The following is an 18818-nucleotide window of genomic DNA, read 5'->3' as shown; positions in this document are numbered from 1 at the left end:
GATGAATCGTCCTGATGGCGGAGGCTCTGGAGAAAGTTTTTCTGCACAAGATCACAGAGATGCCGCAGGAGGAGAAGGAGATCGCCTTGGTTACGAAGGGTCGTCGGGGGGGGCCGCCGGGAGCCAGGTGAGAGTTTCACTTTACAGGATGTACAGGTGATCTGTCAAATGATTGTTCGTAGCACGTTAGACGCTTCTGTCCAGAGGGACTCGTCTCAAATCGCCTTTCTCTTTCACTGCTGTGGGAAAGGGTTCGTTTTGAATATGGTCTTTGGTAACTTTTATTTTGAAATCCGTTCTTGGTCCCTTATTTTTATGAAGGCATGTCTTTGTGACTTTTATTTTGAAATCCTTTCTGGGTCACGTTTATTATGGAGTCAGTTCTTGGTGAGTTTTATTTTGAAATCCGTTCTTGGTCACGTTTATTATGGAGTCAGTCCTTGGTGAGTTTTATTTTGAAATTCGTTCTTGGTCCCTTATTTTTATGTAGGCAGTTCTTTGTGACTTTTATTTTGAAATCCGTTCTTGGTCACGTTTATTATGGAGTCAGTTCTTGGTGACTTTTATTTTGAAATCCTTTCTGGGTCACGTTTATTATGGAGTCAGTTCTTGGTGAGTTTTATTTTGAAATCCGTTCTGGGTCACGTTTATTATGGAGTCAGTTCTTGGTGACTTTTATTTTGAAATCCTTTCTGGGTCACGTTTATTATGGAGTCAGTTTCTTGGTGAGTTTTATTTTGAAATCCGTTCTGGTCACGTTTATTATGGAGTCAGTTCTTGGTGAGTTTTATTTTGAAATCCGTTCTGGGTCACGTTTATTATGGAGTCAGTTCTTGGTGAGTTTCATTTTGAAATCCGTTTCGGTCCCTTGTTTTTATGAAGGCATTTTCTTTCTGACTTTTATTTTGAAATCAATTCTTGGTCACTTTTATATTAAAGTCAGTGCTTGTATGCTTTTTATTTTGAAATCGTTTTCATTTGAGGCATGAGAGAAAAACATTTTTTTTTTTCCTTCAGGGTAAAGGGAGTTGGTCGTGCTCAGGGTGTTGTTTGAATGTGGGTTTAATCCAGCTGTTCTGGTTGTTTCTGACTCACCTGACCTGCTGAACTGGAACATTCAGTTCCTCTGCACCGGCTCACCTCTCCGTTAACGCCACCTGTCTCAGAACAACAGCTTCAGGCTTATGGTCCCATTATCAAACAGGTTATCACCAGGAGGGCGGGGCGATGGTGAATAATATCTTGGTACTTATTTAGTGGTGATTGATACCAAGCAGGGCCGTTCAGATGCATAGGGCCCCCGCGGCCACTAGGGGGCCCCCGAGCTGAACGTTCAGGTTCAGCCTCGATATATTTGGGGAGAATTCAAATGAGCCGTCTTTATTTGTAGCGAGCCAAGCCCCTTCCTGTGTTCGGTGAAGCATTATTTACAAATCTAATGTAGGATATAAACACAACTAAACTGCAATGATAGCAAAGCTGCGGCTTGTGTTTGTGGGGATCAATAAAGTCAGAACCCCCGTGGCTTTATTTTGAAGGCAGTTCTTCATGGCTTTATTTTGAAGTCAGTTCTTTTTGGCTTTTATTTTGAAGTCTGTTCTTCATGGCTTTTATTTTGAAGGCTGTTCTTCATGGCTTTATTTTGAAGGCTGTTCTTCATGGCTTTTATTTGAAGTCAGTTCTTCATGGCTTTTATTTTGAAGGCTGTTCTTCATGGCTTTTATTTTGAAGGCTGTTCTTCATGGCTTTTATTTTGAAGGCAGTTCTTCATGGCTTTTATTTTGAAGGCTGTTCTTCATGGCTTTTATTTTGAAGGCTGTTCTTCATGGCTTTTATTTTGAAGGCAGTTCTTCATGTCGCTCTTAATCCAAAGGCAGTTTATCTGATTTGTTGAAAGTTGGTATTTTTTCTAAAACCGTATTTAATATTTTTCTTCCAGGTGTGATCTCCAAGTCTGACTCGGGCCAGGACTCCTCCTCCCCCTTCTCCACCCCCCACACTCGGGGGGGTTTCTCCTCCCCCCCCCACCACGCCTCGAGCAGCGCCCCCCCCTCAGGGCCCCCTCCTCCAGCTTGTCCTCCCCCCCCCAGCTCCCTCGTATCCCTCCCACCCCCCCCTCTCACCTGGGACCCCCTTTCCCCCCCCTCTCACCTGGGACCCCCTTTCCCCCCCCTCTCACCTGGGACCCCCCTTCCCCCCCCCTCTCACCTGGGACCCCCCCTTCCCCCCCTCTCACCTGGGACCCCCCCTTCCCCCCCTCTACCTGGGACCCCCCTTCCCCCACTCTCACTGGGACCCCCCGCCTTCCCCCTGTCAGCTGACGCCCCCCCCCAGGGCCTCACTCCCTGCCCCCCCAGTCCTGATGCACCCCGGCCTCCCCTCCATGCTGCAGAGCCCCCCCGCCCTCATCAAGGTAAGCAGAGGAAACTTTATCTGTTAAGGATGATACATGCTTTTATTTTGAAATGTTAGTATACATTAACATATTATATGAGAATAGAGCAAATGGTTATTCCAGTTTTAGTCGCTTTTATTTTGAAAGTTAGATCTATGTCACTTTTTAAAATCAGGTCTAAGTCAATTATATATATTTTTTAAAGTAAATTCTCAATGACTTTCTTTTGAATGAACATCTTTAGCTGCGTTCACACCGGAGTACTTTTGCCATACTTTTCCCCTTTAGTTCCGTTAGTACCCCTTATGTTGCGTTCACACCAAAAAGAGTACTGAGTGCCGAGAACTTTTACCCCCATGTTTAGTGCCTGCTGAGAGGTGGTACTCTCCTGGGGGGAAAAAGTGCCCCAGTTCTGATTGGCTGGGAGAATTGCAAACCACGCCCCGTAAAACTCGTAAACGTTTTGTGAAGCCGCCATTGTATTTGCTGGCATTAGCATTATTAGCATTAGCATTAGCCCCGCGCAACTAACTTATGGCAACACAAAATAAAACATGGGAGCGGTGGAGATGAGGAGGTGTCGGCGTTCTGGCGATTTACTCGGAAGGCTTCAGTAGAAGCTGCTGGGACTCCCAGCAGCTTCTACTGAAGCCTTCCCCAACTCCGGGGACTTCCGGCCGGGGACTCCGGGTGGCAGTATACGCCGTGAAGTGGTTTGTGGTCTGCCAGTAAACCCCAAGCAGAAGAAGAACCTTCCCTCAGGGAAAAGTACTCTGGTGTGAACACGATTGGTACTTAGTGCCCTGGGGTAATTAGTGCCGGCACTAAGTACCCCAGGGCACTAAGTACTGCAAAGTACGCGGTGTGAACGCGGCTAGTGTCTGAGATGAGTGTGACTCTATAAAGCTGCCTCTCCACTAACCCCTCTCCTAAACTCCCCCTCCGTCCGGCAGCAGAGGAAGAGTCAGAAAAGGAAAGCCGACACCACGACTCCCGCCAACGACCAGCTCAGCGAGTCCTCGCCCGCCGACGCCCGGCCGCGGCGCGACAGCATCCGCCCGGCCAAGACGCCCAGGAAGGAGGCGTCTCAGCCGGACTCCCAGCTGCACCCGGGCGGGGGGGCGCTGCTGGGGGGGGGTGTCGGGGGGGGCGGGGCTCTGAGCAGGCAGGAGCAGATGAGGTCCTGTAACAGAGTCCTCAAAGAACTGCTCTCTAAGAAACACATCGGATACGCCTGGCCCTTCTACAAGCCGGTCGACGCCCGAGCGCTGGGGCTGCACGACTACCACGACATCATCAAGCACCCCATGGACCTGAGCACTGTGAAGGTCAGTACTACAGAGTACTACACACTGTGTACAAGTACTACAGAGTACTCACATACTGCAGTACAAGTACTCACACCCCATGGACCTGAGCACTGTGAAGGTCAGTACTACAGAGTACTACACACTGTGTACAAGTACTACAGAGTACTCACATCCCATGGACCTGAGCACTGTGAAGGTCAGTACTACAGAGTACTACACACTGTGTACAAGTACTACAGAGTACTCACACCCCATGGACCTGAGCACTGTGAAGGTCAGTACTACAGAGTACTACACACTGTGTACAAGTACTACAGAGTACTCACATCCCATGGACCTGAGCACTGTGAAGGTCAGTACTACAGAGTACTACACACTGTGTACAAGTACTAAAGAGTACTTGCATACTGCAGTACTAGTACTAACACCCCATGGACCTGAGCACTGTGAAGGTCAGTACTACAGAGTACTACACACTGTGTACAAGTACTACAGAGTACTCACATACTGCAGTACAAGTACTCACACCCCATGGACCTGAGCACTGTGAAGGTCAGTACTACAGAGTACTACACACTGTGTACAAGTACTACAGAGTACTCACATACTGCAGTACAAGTACTCACACCTCATGGACCTGAGCACTGTGAAGGTCAGTACTACAGAGTACTACACACTGTGTACAAGTACTACAGAGTACTCACATCCCATGGACCTGAGCACTGTGAAGGTCAGTACTACAGAGTACTACACACTGTGTACAAGTACTACAGAGTACTCACACCCCATGGACCTGAGCACTGTGAAGGTCAGTACTACAGAGTACTACACCCTGTGTACAAGTACTACAGAGTACTCACATCCCATGGACCTGAGCACTGTGAAGGTCAGTACTACAGAGTACTACACACTGTGTACAAGTACTAAAGAGTACTTGCATACTGCAGTACTAGTACTAACACCCCATGGACCCTGAGCACTGTGAAGGTCAGTACTACAGAGTACTACACACTGTGTACAAGTACTACAGAGTACTCACACCCCATGGACCTGAGCACTGTGAAGGTCAGTACTACAGAGTACTACACACTGTGTACAAGTACTACAGAGTACTCACATACTGCAGTACACGTACTCACACCCCATGGACCTGAGCACTGTTGAAGGGTCAGTACTACAGAGTACTACACACTGTGTACAAGTACTACAGAGTACTCACATACTGCAGTAACACGTACTCACACCTCATGGACCTGAGCACTGTGAAGGTTCAGTACTACAGAGTACTACACACTGTGTACAAGTACTACAGAGTACTCACATACTGCAGTACAAGTACTCACACCTCATGGACCTGAGCACTGTGAAGGTCAGTACTACAGAGTACTACACACTGTGTACAAGTACTACAGAGTACTCACATACTGCAGTACACGTACTCACACCCCATGGACCTGAGCACTGTGAAGGTCAGTACTACAGAGTACTACACACTGTGTACAAGTACTACAGAGTACTCACATACTGCAGTACACGTACTCACACCCCATGGACCTGAGCACTGTGAAGGTCAGTACTACAGAGTACTACACACTGTGTACAAGTACTAAAGAGTACTTGCATACTGCAGTACTAGTACTAACACCCCATGGACCTGAGCACTGTGAAGGTCAGTACTACAGAGTACTACACACTGTGTACAAGTACTACAGAGTACTTGCATACTGCAGTACTAGTACTAACACCCCATGGACCTGAGCACTGTGAAGGTCAGTACTACAGAGTACTACACACTGTGTACAAGTACTAAAGAGTACTTGCATACTGCAGTACTAGTACTAACACCCCATGGACCTGAGCACTGTGAAGGTCAGTACTACAGAGTACTACACACTGTGTACAAGTACTACAGAGTACTCACATACTGCAGTACAAGTACTCACACCCCATGGACCTGAGCACTGTGAAGGTCAGTACTACAGAGTACTACACACTGTGTACAAGTACTACAGAGTACTCACATACTGCAGTACAAGTACTCACACCCCATGGACCTGAGCACTGTGAAGGTCAGTACTACAGAGTACTACACACTGTGTACAAGTACTAAAGAGTACTTGCATACTGCAGTACTAGTACTGACACCCCATGGACCTGAGCACTGTGAAGGTCAGTACTACAGAGTACTACACACTGTGTACAAGTACTACAGAGTACTCACATACTGCAGTACAAGTACTCACACCCCATGGACCTGAGCACTGTGAAGGTCAGTACTACAGAGTACTACACACTGTGTACAAGTACTACAGAGTACTCACATCCCATGGACCTGAGCACTGTGAAGGTCAGTACTACAGAGTACTACACACTGTGTACAAGTACTACAGAGTACTCACACCCCATGGACCTGAGCACTGTGAAGGTCAGTACTACAGAGTACTACACACTGTGTACAAGTACTACAGAGTACTCACATCCCATGGACCTGAGCACTGTGAAGGTCAGTACTACAGAGTACTACACACTGTGTACAAGTACTACAGAGTACTCACATACTGCAGTACAAGTACTCACACCCCATGGACCTGAGCACTGTGAAGGTCAGTACTACAGAGTACTACACACTGTGTACAAGTACTACAGAGTACTCACACCCCATGGACCTGAGCACTGTGAAGGTCAGTACTACAGAGTACTACACACTGTGTACAAGTACTACAGAGTACTCACATACTGCAGTACAAGTACTCACACCTCATGGACCTGAGCACTGTGAAGGTCAGTACTACAGAGTACTACACACTGTGTACAAGTACTACAGAGTACTCCCATACTGCAGTACACGTACTCACACCCCATGGACCTGAGCACTGTGAAGGTCAGTACTACAGAGTACTACACACTGTGTACAAGTACTAAAGAGTACTTGCATACTGCAGTACTAGTACTAACACCCCATGGACCTGAGCACTGTGAAGGTCAGTACTACAGAGTACTTGCATACTGCAGTACTAGTACTAACACCCCATGGACCTGAGCACTGTGAAGGTCAGTACTACAGAGTACTACACACTGTGTACAAGTACTAAAGAGTACTTGCATACTGCAGTACTAGTACTAACACCCCATGGACCTGAGCACTGTGAAGGTCAGTACTACAGAGTACTACACACTGTGTACAAGTACTACAGAGTACTCACATACTGCAGTACAAGTACTCACACCTCATGGACCTGAGCACTGTGAAGGTCAGTACTACAGAGTACTACACACTGTGTACAAGTACTAAAGAGTACTTGCATACTGCAGTACTAGTACTAACACCCCATGGACCTGAGCACTGTGAAGGTCAGTACTACAGAGTACTACACACTGTGTACAAGTACTACAGAGTACTCACATACTGCAGTACAAGTACTCACACCCCATGGACCTGAGCACTGTGAAGGTCAGTACTACAGAGTACTACACACTGTGTACAAGTACTAAAGAGTACTTGCATACTGCAGTACTAGTACTAACACCCCATGGACCTGAGCACTGTGAAGGTCAGTACTACAGAGTACTACACACTGTGTACAAGTACTACAGAGTACTCACATACTGCAGTACAAGTACTCACACCCCATGGACCTGAGCACTGTGAAGGTCAGTACTACAGAGTACTACACACTGTGTACAAGTACTAAAGAGTACTTGCATACTGCAGTACTAGTACTAACACCCCATGGACCTGAGCACTGTGAAGGTCAGTACTACAGAGTACTACACACTGTGTACAAGTACTAAAGAGTACTTGCATACTGCAGTACTAGTACTAACACCCCCCCTGTAGTCTCAGTTGATTGAATGGAAACAGTCTCCTGTGTTTCTTCAGCAGCTTCTGTGATGTAAATGTAAATTGTGTGTGTGTGTGTGTGTGTGTGTGTGTGTGTGTGTGTGTGTGTGTGTGTGTGTGTGTGTGGTGTGTGTGTGTGTGTGTGTGTGTGTGTGTGTGTGTGTGTGTGTGTGTGTGTGTGTGTGTGTGTGTGTGTGTGTGTGTGTGTGTGTGTGTGTGTGTGTGTGTGTGTGTGTGTGTGTGTGTGTGTGTGTGTGTGTGTGTGTGTGTGTGTGAGACAGAAAAAGCTTGACGGCCGGCAGTACCGAGGCGCTCCGGAGTTCGCTGCGGACGTCCGGGTGATGTTCTCCAACTGCTACAAGTACAACCCCCCCGACCACGACGTGGTCAACATGGCCCGAAAACTACAGGTGAGGAGCGGGTGGTGTGCAAAACGCATCGTGAAATCTGTACGGGAGAGGATCGGGGCCACATGTTCTGAGTTTAAAGAATTCTGAGTTTGAAATCTGAATTCAGAATTACAAACGTTTTATTTATTTCAGAGATCTGACCAAAAGTGTTTATTGTAAAAACGCATGTGGTTCTGAGACTAACGTCAGACTCCTGACTTCGCTTCTTATTTTATATTCTTATATAAACAACGATGAGTGCAGAGAGTGTGTTCTGCACGGCAGGAAGTCCAGATCAGCTGAGTCTCGCAGTGAGATCAGAAGCACTTTATTGATCCCGTGTTGGGGAATGTGTGTGTGACCGCAGCATAAAGGCAAGGCATTGCACAATACAAATGAAAAGACAGGAAGTAAACATTCCAAAATCTCAATAGAAATAAAATAGCATTAAATAAATGTACAAGTTGAAGTACGGATGTGCAGCCCTGCCTCTCCTCCCTCAGGACGTGTTTGAGATGCGTTTCGCTAAGATGCCGGACGAGCCCGAGGACCGGACCCCAACCCCCTCCTCCGCTCTGCACCCCGCCCCCTCCTCCGCTCTGCACCCCGCCCCCTCCATACGACAAGCCCCGCCCCCTCCCGCCGCCTCCGAGGACTCCAGCCCCAGCTCCTCCGAGTCGTCGGGCGGAGACTCGGACCACGAGCGGGAGCACCGATTGGTCGAGTTACAGGAACAGGTCAGAGTGGTGAGATTACAATAGGATAGAAATAGGAAGATGTGTTTTAATTCCTGTGTTGTGTTTTTAGTTTTGCAGATTTCCTACAAAATGAGGACCTACATGTGTTTCCTTTAGGAGGAAGAACTCTCGAGATTGTGATTGAAAGATTAACTAATGCCCCGGCCACACGAGGACGGAAACGGCTAAACGCATAGGATTAATGCAAACGCAAACAAGCTTCCGTCCACACGCAATATTCACCGGATAGTGTCCGTCCACACGAGACGCTCCGTTTAGCTCCAGCCGCTGGAGGAGCTGCAGTACATGCAGGAGCCTGTAGGTGGCGCTGTAACTCCCTCCACAAAGCAGAAGAAGCATGGTTGTCATGGTTGCCCTTCTGTTTACTCTCCGCGGTGGGGGCCGAGGGAACCGGGCAGAGTTTTTCGCCAGTCAGCGTGTATTAAAGTTTAAATCTTCCGACAAAATGATAAAAGTGCCGGTCAAAGGTCTTCTTTGTTATTTATTGGGCTTTAAAACAAATGAATAACGACTCTATATATTATAATAATAAAACACACGGAGCCTCTCTTTTCCTCCCTCTCTTCGGACAGCGTCAGCGTCTGTCTCATGCAGCAGCTGGTCCAGCAATCAGTGACCCGGCCGACAGTAAGAATAAACATATTTATAACTAGTTTAGTTTGAGAGGAGTCTCCGTCCTGTCAGATTAGACTTCACTCGCGTTTAGGTCCACATCGAGAGAAAGATAAATAATCTGAATTCAGTGTGCAGTTCACTTTGACGTGGGGGTGAGCAGCAGAGGTGGGGAGAGGCGGGGCTATTGCCTCATCATTATCAGAACATGCCCGTATAGGGCGTACACACGGAGCCGTTGGACCCCCCTGAGCGTTGCGTATGCCGTTCTATCCACCTTGGGACCCGTTATCGTTTCCACAGTCGTTTAGTGCCGTATTCGGTCGTCCTCGTGTGGCCGTATTCGGTCGTCCTCGTGTGGCCGAACGGTCTATACGACACTAAACAGTAACGCAAACGACCGTTTTCGTCCTCGTGTGGCCGGGGCATAAAGTACATTTGTATTTAAAATAAATTAAAGTTTATAAAGCCGAACATTCTCCGGGAATAAAAGAAACACATTTAAGGCGAGACACGGCTACTGAAAAGTCAACTTCAGTCGCACTTACATGCACCAAACCTTCCAGTTTTACTCCTATCAATATGCTGAAGGTTTTTACAGAAAGGTTTGTTCATATATCATTCATAGCCTGAACTATATAACATGTTATACCTAAAGACATGGCGAAAATTGATGTTTTACGGCAGTATTTTCTGATTTATGGAGTGATAGAAAGAGATATCCAAAATCCCTTCTGTAGAAACTTTAGATTCTGATCTGCCTGTCGTGGCGTCCTTCCTTGCTTTTCCCCCAAGCCACTAGACGCCTTAAACAGACAGCTCTAACTCGTTTCTTTCCTTAAAGTACTCACAGTTCGAAGTGTTGCTCGGCCTCCGATGGTTTAGAAGACCAGACATGCAACAAAGAAAAATAGGCCTTTACAATATTCAAAAGAAATAGGCAAAACTCAAATAAAACAAACAACTCATCTTTCTTGATAATGCTTATATCTTCACAACTTAAAGGGTACTTGTACGGTGTGTATGTACGGTTACGAGTACGGTTAAAAACTGTTCCTCGACGGCGTCTCAACAGGTTGCCCATCGCTGTGGCGTTAGCCAGGCGCCGTGGGAATTGTAGTCCTTTATAGTGCGTTGACTACAGACGTCACAATTAGGTGGCCTTTCTTATCAAATCAAAATACTGGCTCTAACGGGACTACAAAAGGAAACAAGAATGTTTAACCTGGCTTTATCCAAAGTTCAGATTGCGCATATTTAGTGACATTATGGCTCATTTGCATATTTCAACATGCTATTTCAGAAAACTTGTAATACAAAAAACAATCGCCTTATTGTAAGTAATTACCCGGAGAAACCTCTAGCTGATACCTTTAAGTTACAAAAATGACCCTATCCACCTGGGGTGCCTCGCCTTGAGAGTAAAAAGACGTATTATTCTTTGACATTAATGTGGTTTTAGAGTCAAGATATTCTCTCAGAGTGAACGTTACAAGGAGAAGAAATACTGATGCATAAGGAAACATTGCAGTTTGCCAAAATACCTGCTTGAAGTTAAGGACTCTTGATTTCCCACAACATTGTATATAATTGATCATAGAAACACATTTAGATGATAAAAACCGGACTGTGAGAACACCAAACAACAGCTACCAACAGACGATACAACTAAAACCAAAATGCATGTATTAAAGATAAGAGACTAGAGAGAACACGATTACGGGTTCATATCTTTATTAAAAAACGCATTATCGAGGAGAATTGCCTGAAATGCGGTTGTTGTTGTTTTGACGATGCGATATGAGCAACACCTGCGGGCAAAAAGTACGGCCCGCCCACTTTTGGGGGAAAACAACGCTGTCATTTGAACAGCGGTCGATACAAACTCTGACGTTTTTGCCAGTCCGATCAGAAATGTAAGAAAACCGTGGATTTGTGGATCTTCAAAGAGCTCGATTACGACGGCCGGTCAGGCGAACTACAGAGAACCGCAGTGACGCGTCCTAAAACCCGGAAGTAAGTTGGCATTTTTACCACTGCCGGTTCCTTCGACAAAAAGCAATGGGATCTCTCCGTAGGGTTCTGGAAGATATCTGAACTAAGGTCTGAGGTTGAGACGCGTTGAAGAGACGGATCAATTTGTTCTACGACATGAAACCATCAGCAGGGACCCTGAAGAGTGGACGTGTCTGAGAGACGATGGTTGTTACCAAGCGGCTGAACAGGACTACAGAAGTCGTGGAGGCCGTTGTACGTCATTACGCCGAACACGTGAACACTCCTCTGAGTTAGCTTCTGTTCTGCTTGAAAGCCAGTCCCGGCCTCCTGCAAAGTGTTCAGACAAACGCTTCAACTCGTTCCATCTAGAATCTGTGTTTGAATCTGGATCTGAAGTCGGCGTGGCGTGGAAGCAGCGACCCGGCTGTAGTTCGTTTTAACGTTAGCATGTTGCTTCTGGCGATTAGATTTATGATTCCAACATTATAAAAGTAGACGTGGAGATTATCCGGCTGAACAAAACGTGATCCGTCTCTTGAATGTGTCTCAACCTCAGACCTGATTAAACCCGATGGAGGAACTGCGTTGGTTTTTCACGAAGGAACCGGAAGGAGTTTACTTCCGGGTTTTAGGACGCGTCACTGCGGCTCTCTATGACATTACATCATTGGAAATCGACGAGCGGGCTCGATATTAGGGATGCCAGCGATTATTCGAATATTCGCTACAGTCTCCATAATCGAATATTATTTTTAAAAATCGATTTTATTTATATATTTTTTTTATATATATTTTTTTTCTGGCTTAGTTTCAACCAAAATATATATAAATATATATATGCTAATAATAGTAATAGTATTAATAATTGTAAATGGCCATTGGTCACACCACCAGTTTGTTTTACTGTAAACTTGGAGGAAGCCTGCGTGCAGAGCAGACTGCTGCTGCAGCAGCTACACACCGACCCCACCCCCACCCCCCCCCTCCCTCACACGTGCGACTAAAGATGAACAAAGCGGCAGGTAAAAAGAGTTCCTCCTCGTGGAACCGAATAATCGCTTTTTATCATGGTCAGTTTCTGGCAACCCTACTCGATATATGGTTAAATATAGCAGCAGGCGATCGATGTCCATAGATGAGAGTAACATCTACGTCACTTTACGGCCCCGCCCACTTTTGGGGGACACCAACGCTGTCATGTGCATGGCGGTCGAGCCTGAAGCCACGGAGCTCCTTTCTTCGTAGAGGAAGTCCAGAAACACGTAACCCTGGATTTGTTTTAATGTTTGAGGAGCAATGAACGACACAGCCGCTTTCTGGCATGTTAAAACTATTGTTTTCCGCCTCGCTCACGAGAGGAACAGCTGGAGAAATTACGGCCTCGCCCACTGATTTTAATTTAACCATACATGGAGCCCGATCGTCGATTTCCAATGATTTCATGTAGTTGTTCGCCTGACTGGCCGTCGTGAGCGAGCTCTTTGAAGATCAGAAAATCCACAGTTTCCTTACATTTCTGATCGGATTGGCAAAAACTTCAGTTTGTATCGACCGCCGTTCAAATGATAGCGTTGCTTTCCCCTAAAAGTGGGCGGGGCCGTAATATTCGCCCTGAAGTGACGTGTTACACTCATGTATCGCTGAAGAGGCCACGTTTTGTTAGTTCTTTAGAGATCTGACCAAAAGGGATTGTTGTTTTTTTCTGACTTCAATCTCAGAATTCTGGAATTAAAATAGTTACTTCTGAAAAACTAAATTCTACGATGTTCCTGGTAGAGCGGGAGGGGGCGTATGAGACGGTGTTTGTATTGCTATTGTTCTGAATATCTTTCTGTGTGTGTGCAGCTGAAGGCGGTCCACGAGCAGCTGGCCGCCCTCTCGCAGCCCCCCCCCAAACCCAAGAAGAAAGAGAAGGAGAAAGAGAAAGAGAAGAAGAAGGAGAAGGAGAAGAAGCACAAGAAGAAGATGGAGGAGCCGCTGGAGCCCCCCCCCTCCATGACGCTTCAGACCTCCAAGAAAAACAAGAGCAGCAAAGAGCCCGTGGTCCTGAAGAAGGAGCGCAAGAAACCTGGGTAGGTGGGAGGGCTCGGAGAAATACATATTCTCTCTGAGGGTAAAGCGGTACTTTTACCATAACAACCCAATTAGCAGGAGATGAACTGAGAAGTGCATCCTTTTGGAGGAAGGACTCTAGCATGTGGGAGAACAATCCACTGAAGTACATTTCTATTTTAAATAACTTCTAGGTTATAACGCCATAAATAAAATGTAACATTGTCTGGTAATAAGAGAAAAACAACGTATTAAGAGACACACAACATATTCTCTTTAAAGACCTCAAATTACAAGAAATACTTAATAAGGAAACATTGCAGTTTGCTCGATAAAAAAAACGTAATAAATCTGAAAGAAATGAAGGATTGAAGTCACACATTTCCAGAGAAACCGAAACAATAAAATCATTAAAAAGCATCCAGACTGGGAGATGGCCGTTCATTTAGGTTTAGAACTCTTGGGGTGTTTCTCAATGTCGAGGACGCTTGCTTGGTAGCACATGTCTTCCGAGTCAGGTCCTTCAGAAGCGAGGCAAGAATCCTTCCTAGCCTCGGAAAATGAAGAATGGGGGAACAGGTGTGCGTCATATGCGAGGCACCGCCTTAAATGGAGCGCGATTTCCGCCAAAGATTTTGGAAATTGGTCCGTGTGCAAAGCATTGTGGGGATTTTAAGACCGCAGAGGATACACATGTGCAGCCTCGAAATTTCTCGCTACGAAGGATGCCGGCCTCGGTAGAATTCCAAGAATCCTGGACATTGGAACAGTCCTTCGGCGGCACTCGATGACGTAGCATCCTTGAAATAGTGGCTCTGGAGCGTCCTTCCTCGACATTGAGAAACACCCTTGGAACCTCTTGAGTTTTGTCTCTTTAGTTGTTTCCTGTGTTGTATGTGTCTCACAGATGTTCTAATAACTGGAGCGTATGTAATCCTTTGTCCCTGCAGGAAGAAGGAAGGAGTTAAACACAGTCGCCCGCTCGTGGCTGCTCAGCCCGGCCCGACGCCGCTCGTCCCCTCGGCCGCTCTGGAAGCAGAGGATGAACTGGGTGAGTCCAAATACCCCTCTATTCACCTGGGCCCAGGAGTTCAACACTTTTCATCTCAATCAGATCCGATCAGATTTTGATCAGACAAGTCGGCCAAATGTTGTCCCTGGAGTTCAAAGCAATTCAGGATAGGATCAGCCTGATCCAGATTACGACTTTTCAAGATGACTAGATCCTGAATATCAGTGCTTTAATGCTACCGAGCGCCATCTAGTGGACATGAAAAATAACACAAGGAAGACAAGAGACCACGTTGCAGAGACTTCTATTGTCCGCAATTACTTCTGAAAGGCGATGACAGATGATGGACCTTTTTTTTGTTGAAGATATTTTTTATTTAATCTAAATTGCATTTGTGATTGACGATCTTTGTTGTGATACTTTTATGAGCATAAACATTTATCATCAACATTTGGTTGAAAACAAAACAGCCCCCACAAACGTGAGCAAAACATGGAAAAATAAAATGTATTTCCCATGAAGGCTACATTGTGTATTATTTCAGTTAACAAACTTTGCCATCTAATTTAAATTGAAACATATTTTAAAATAAATGGTACAGTACATGTTGCTCTGGTAATCCACTGGAGACCCGCCCCTCTGGTAGGATCAGGATCCTGTGTTGTCGGTTTGAACTACCCGTTTTGAAGCTTTGATCCAGATTAAAGCTTGGATTTGATTTCCTGATCTGATCGGATATCAAAGTGATCCTAATCCTGTTTTTTGGTTTTGAACTCCCCAAAATCCAAATCTGATTTGATCAGATGGGGATTAAAAGTGTTGAACTCCTGGGCCCTGGAGATCAGAATCAGGTTTATCACCAGGTGGGTTTACACGTACAAGGAATTTGACTTGGTGTCGTGGTGCTTTCATAAAAGCAAAACAAACAAACAAATACACATAGAAAACTATTTGAAGAAAAATAATACAAAATATAGTCAAATAAGGATGCTAGTAAGGATGCTAGTAAGGATGCCAGTAAGGCTGCGAGATAATAACAGATATTAAAGGGGCACATTTATAATATTGCGGCCATGTTTCCTCCCCAGATGTGTTCGGGGCCGTCACGGCGGAGCGGGGGAAGCCGATGTCGTACGAGGAGAAGCGGCAGCTGAGTCTGGACATCAACAAGCTGCCCGGAGACAAGCTGGGCCGAGTCGTTCACATCATCCAGACCCGAGAGCCGTCGCTGAAGAACTCCAACCCCGACGAGATCGAGATCGACTTCGAGACGCTGAAGCCGTCCACGCTGCGGGAGCTGGAGAAGTACGTGTGCACCTGCCTGAAGAAGAAGAAGAAGACGTCAGGTAGGATGACTCGGCACTACTCACTGAATGTCCTCCTCCAGCATGAGAGTAACATGAAAGGTATCCCAACTGTAGCCGGGTACATGACAGGATGTGTGATGACCGAGAGCAGGGGTTCCCAAAGTGAGGTTGCCACCCCCCGGGAGATGATTAAACATTTTTATTTTTTTAATTATTATTATTATTTACATTATTAATAATAATGTGTGCATAGACATTTTTCAGTCAGCTTTTTTTTAAAAGACTGATTACCTAGAAGAACTGTGTTCCTCCATCTTGTGACGGTGTGACTCCCTCTCTTGGATATCAGCATGTGAAGGACACTGCTCAGGAACTAGTCTCTGTATGTGATGACTCCTTCCCTTCTGGAGAGGATCACAGACACACGGATCCTGAGGCTGAAGCTCAAACCGGGGACGAATGATATTTTTAAGTATTCCGAAAAAGTCAGAATTCAAATATTCTGATTTAATAAAAGTGCAAATGAGATGAAATTATCCAAATGTATGAGAACATTACAGAAACTCTCAGAGAATACACATATAAGTTAAAGTTAAAACTCAAAGGTTTTTACAGTTTAAAGGGGACCTATTATGCAGGGACCTTTTTGTGTCCCTGGTGTGTCCTCGCTGTGTCCTTGGTGTCCCCGCTGTGTCCTTGGTGTGTCCCCACTGTGTCCCAGGTGTGTCCCCGATGTGTCCCCGGTTTGTCCCCGCTGTGTCCCCGGTGTTGTCCCCGATGTGTCCCCGGTTTGTCCCCGCTGTGTCCCCGGTGTTGTCCCCGCTGTGTCCTCGTTGTGTCCCTGGTGTGTCCCCAGTCCCCCCCCCGCTGTGTCGGGGAACTCACGCAGCGTCAGGAAATAAACCCTCTCTCTTTTCCTCCGTACCCAAATCTCTAAAAACAGGGGAACAACGGAGCTGATCCAGATTTGCGTCCGATATGACGTCATATCTGAAATGTGGACCCACGGCCCAATCAGAAAGCTTTATCCCCAAATCAGCACTTTAGAAACAGGAAGTGAAACAGAGGGATATGAGGCGTGGCTAGAATGGGTGGTCTGTTTGGTATTTGGAGCAAAACACTTCATAGACGTGTTGTTTATATATTTGTATATATGCACTTATTTTTGCACAGCGGAACGTTTCTCACTGGGTGAGTTTCAGGCGTAACGATTATACTGGAGCACCAACTAACGTTCATGACTTCAGCATGGGACTTCAAACAACAACAAACCACGGTGATCAATAGTCAAACATGAACGAACAAGCTGATGAGACCGCTTTGGTCGGCCCCGTGGATGGGACATTTTGTTTTAAAAAACGGACGGATGGAAGCGTCGACAAGAGCCGCAGCTCATCAAGCCTAAAGTATCACCTAAATGCAAAGCATGTAGCAGCTAGCATGTAGCAGCTAGCGTGTAGCAGCTAGCGTGTAGCAGCTAGCGTGTAGCAGCTAGCGTGTAGCAGCTAGCGTGTAGCAGCTAGCGTGTAGCAACGCTAGCTAGCGTGTAGCAGCTAGCGTGTAGCAGCTAGCGTGGACGTTAGCCCGAGTGCAAGGAACCACACCCTGACCCAACCCACACTCAACCAGAGGACTGGTTTCAGGGCCAGGATGAGTCAGTCCACGTCTGAGAGAATAACCAGCTCCCTGCTCACTGACTGCACTCGACTGTCGACCACCTGGAGTCAAGTCCATGTGAAACTGCTTCTCGCTGTTCTCAGGTCAAATATGTATATTTGATTAAAAATGCGATTAATTTCGATTAATTAATTACAAAGCCTCTAATTAATTAGATTACTTTTTTTAATCGAGTCCCGGCTCTAAAAAAATGTTGTGAATTTTGCACGAAAAATCTCAGATCTCAGTATTTTTGGGAGTAACTTGATTTGAATGCGTGTTTTGTTCCAGCAGAGAAGCCTCTGGATAACGTGGCGACGACGAAGGCGGGATCCTCGTCTTCAGGCAGCAGCGACTCCTCCGACAGTGAAGACTCTGACATTGGTAAATCACACACACAACACGACACCATAGAGAGCACAGACTGAAGACACCGATGAGAGGACGGCAGGAAGCGCCCAATGGCCCCGGCTCCTAACCTGGTGTTGTGTTGAGCTGCATGTGTTGACGGCACCGTGTGTTTCAGGGCTGGTTCCCAAGAGGAAGCTCTCCACTAGCAGAGACCCTAAGAGGCTGCACCCCCCCCTGCACCTCAGCACCGCCGCCCCCCAGCCTCAGGTGGTCCAGCCCCCCCCAACGGTGGTCCCGTCTCTGGACGCCTCGCAGCTGATTGGTGCAGGATTCGATCCTATGGCTCAGTTCATGAACCCTCACCTGACTCAGCACAACTCTGAGCCCCCCCCCCCCCATCACTGCTGCCCCCCCCGCAGGCCTCCTCAACACACCTGCCGACGCGCACCTGTTCCTGAACCAACATCCCATCGTACCCTCCCCAGGTACTCACACACTGCACCAATCAGACCTGACCTGACTCAGGGTTCAGGACTCAGGTCAGGACTCAGGTCAGGGTTCAGGACTCAGGTCAGGGTTCAGGACTCAGGTCAGGGTTCAGGGTTCAGGACTCAGGTCAGGGTTCAGGTCTCAGGTCAGGGTTCAGGTCTCAGGTCAGGGTTCAGGTCTCAGGTCAGGGTTCAGGTCTCAGGTCAGGGTTCAGGTCTCAGGTCAGGGTTCAGGTCTCAGGTCAGGGTTCAGGTCTCAGGTCAGGGTTCAGGACTCAGGTCAGGTCTCAGGTCAGGGTTCAGGTCTCAGGTCAGGGTTCAGGTCTCAGGTCAGGGTTCAGGTCTCAGGTCAGGGTTCAGGTCTCAGGTCAGGGTTCAGGACTCAGGTCAGGTCTCAGGTCAGGGTTCAGGTCTCAGGTCAGGGTTCAGGTCTCAGGTCAGGGTTCAGGTCTCAGGTCAGGGTTCAGGTCTCAGGTCAGGGTTCAGGTCTCAGGTCAGGGTTCAGGTCTCAGGTCAGGGTTCAGGACTCAGGTCAGGTCTCAGGTCAGGGTTCAGGTCAGGGTTCAGGTCTCAGGTCAGGGTTCAGGTCTCAGGTCAGGTCTCAGGTCAGGGTTCAGGTCTCAGGTCAGGGTTCAGGTCTCAGGTCAGG

At 46.9% G+C, this 18818-nt stretch overlaps 1 protein-coding gene across 1 annotated transcript in view; it reads left to right on the top strand.

Annotated features, from left to right (window-relative positions):
* The first annotated feature begins 14 nt into the window (after positions 1-14).
* The window catches only part of LOC117444866 (bromodomain-containing protein 4-like), a 40389-nt gene continuing 21585 nt past the window's right edge, over positions 15-18818 (top strand). The window contains 11 exon segments of the mRNA XM_071202801.1: positions 15-127; positions 1954-2413; positions 3349-3723; positions 7828-7956; positions 8439-8672; positions 13149-13375; positions 14306-14406; positions 15456-15713; positions 17622-17714; positions 17857-18065; positions 18067-18166. Of these exon segments, the coding sequence (XP_071058902.1) occupies positions 15-127; positions 1954-2413; positions 3349-3723; positions 7828-7956; positions 8439-8672; positions 13149-13375; positions 14306-14406; positions 15456-15713; positions 17622-17714; positions 17857-18065; positions 18067-18166 (2299 nt within the window).

Source organism: Pseudochaenichthys georgianus, unplaced genomic scaffold (genome assembly GCF_902827115.2).
Source record: "Pseudochaenichthys georgianus unplaced genomic scaffold, fPseGeo1.2 scaffold_967_arrow_ctg1, whole genome shotgun sequence".
Lineage (NCBI taxonomy): Eukaryota > Metazoa > Chordata > Actinopteri > Perciformes > Channichthyidae > Pseudochaenichthys > Pseudochaenichthys georgianus.
Note: the sequence above shows the minus strand (reverse complement) of the source record. Positions and strands in the feature narration are given on the sequence as shown.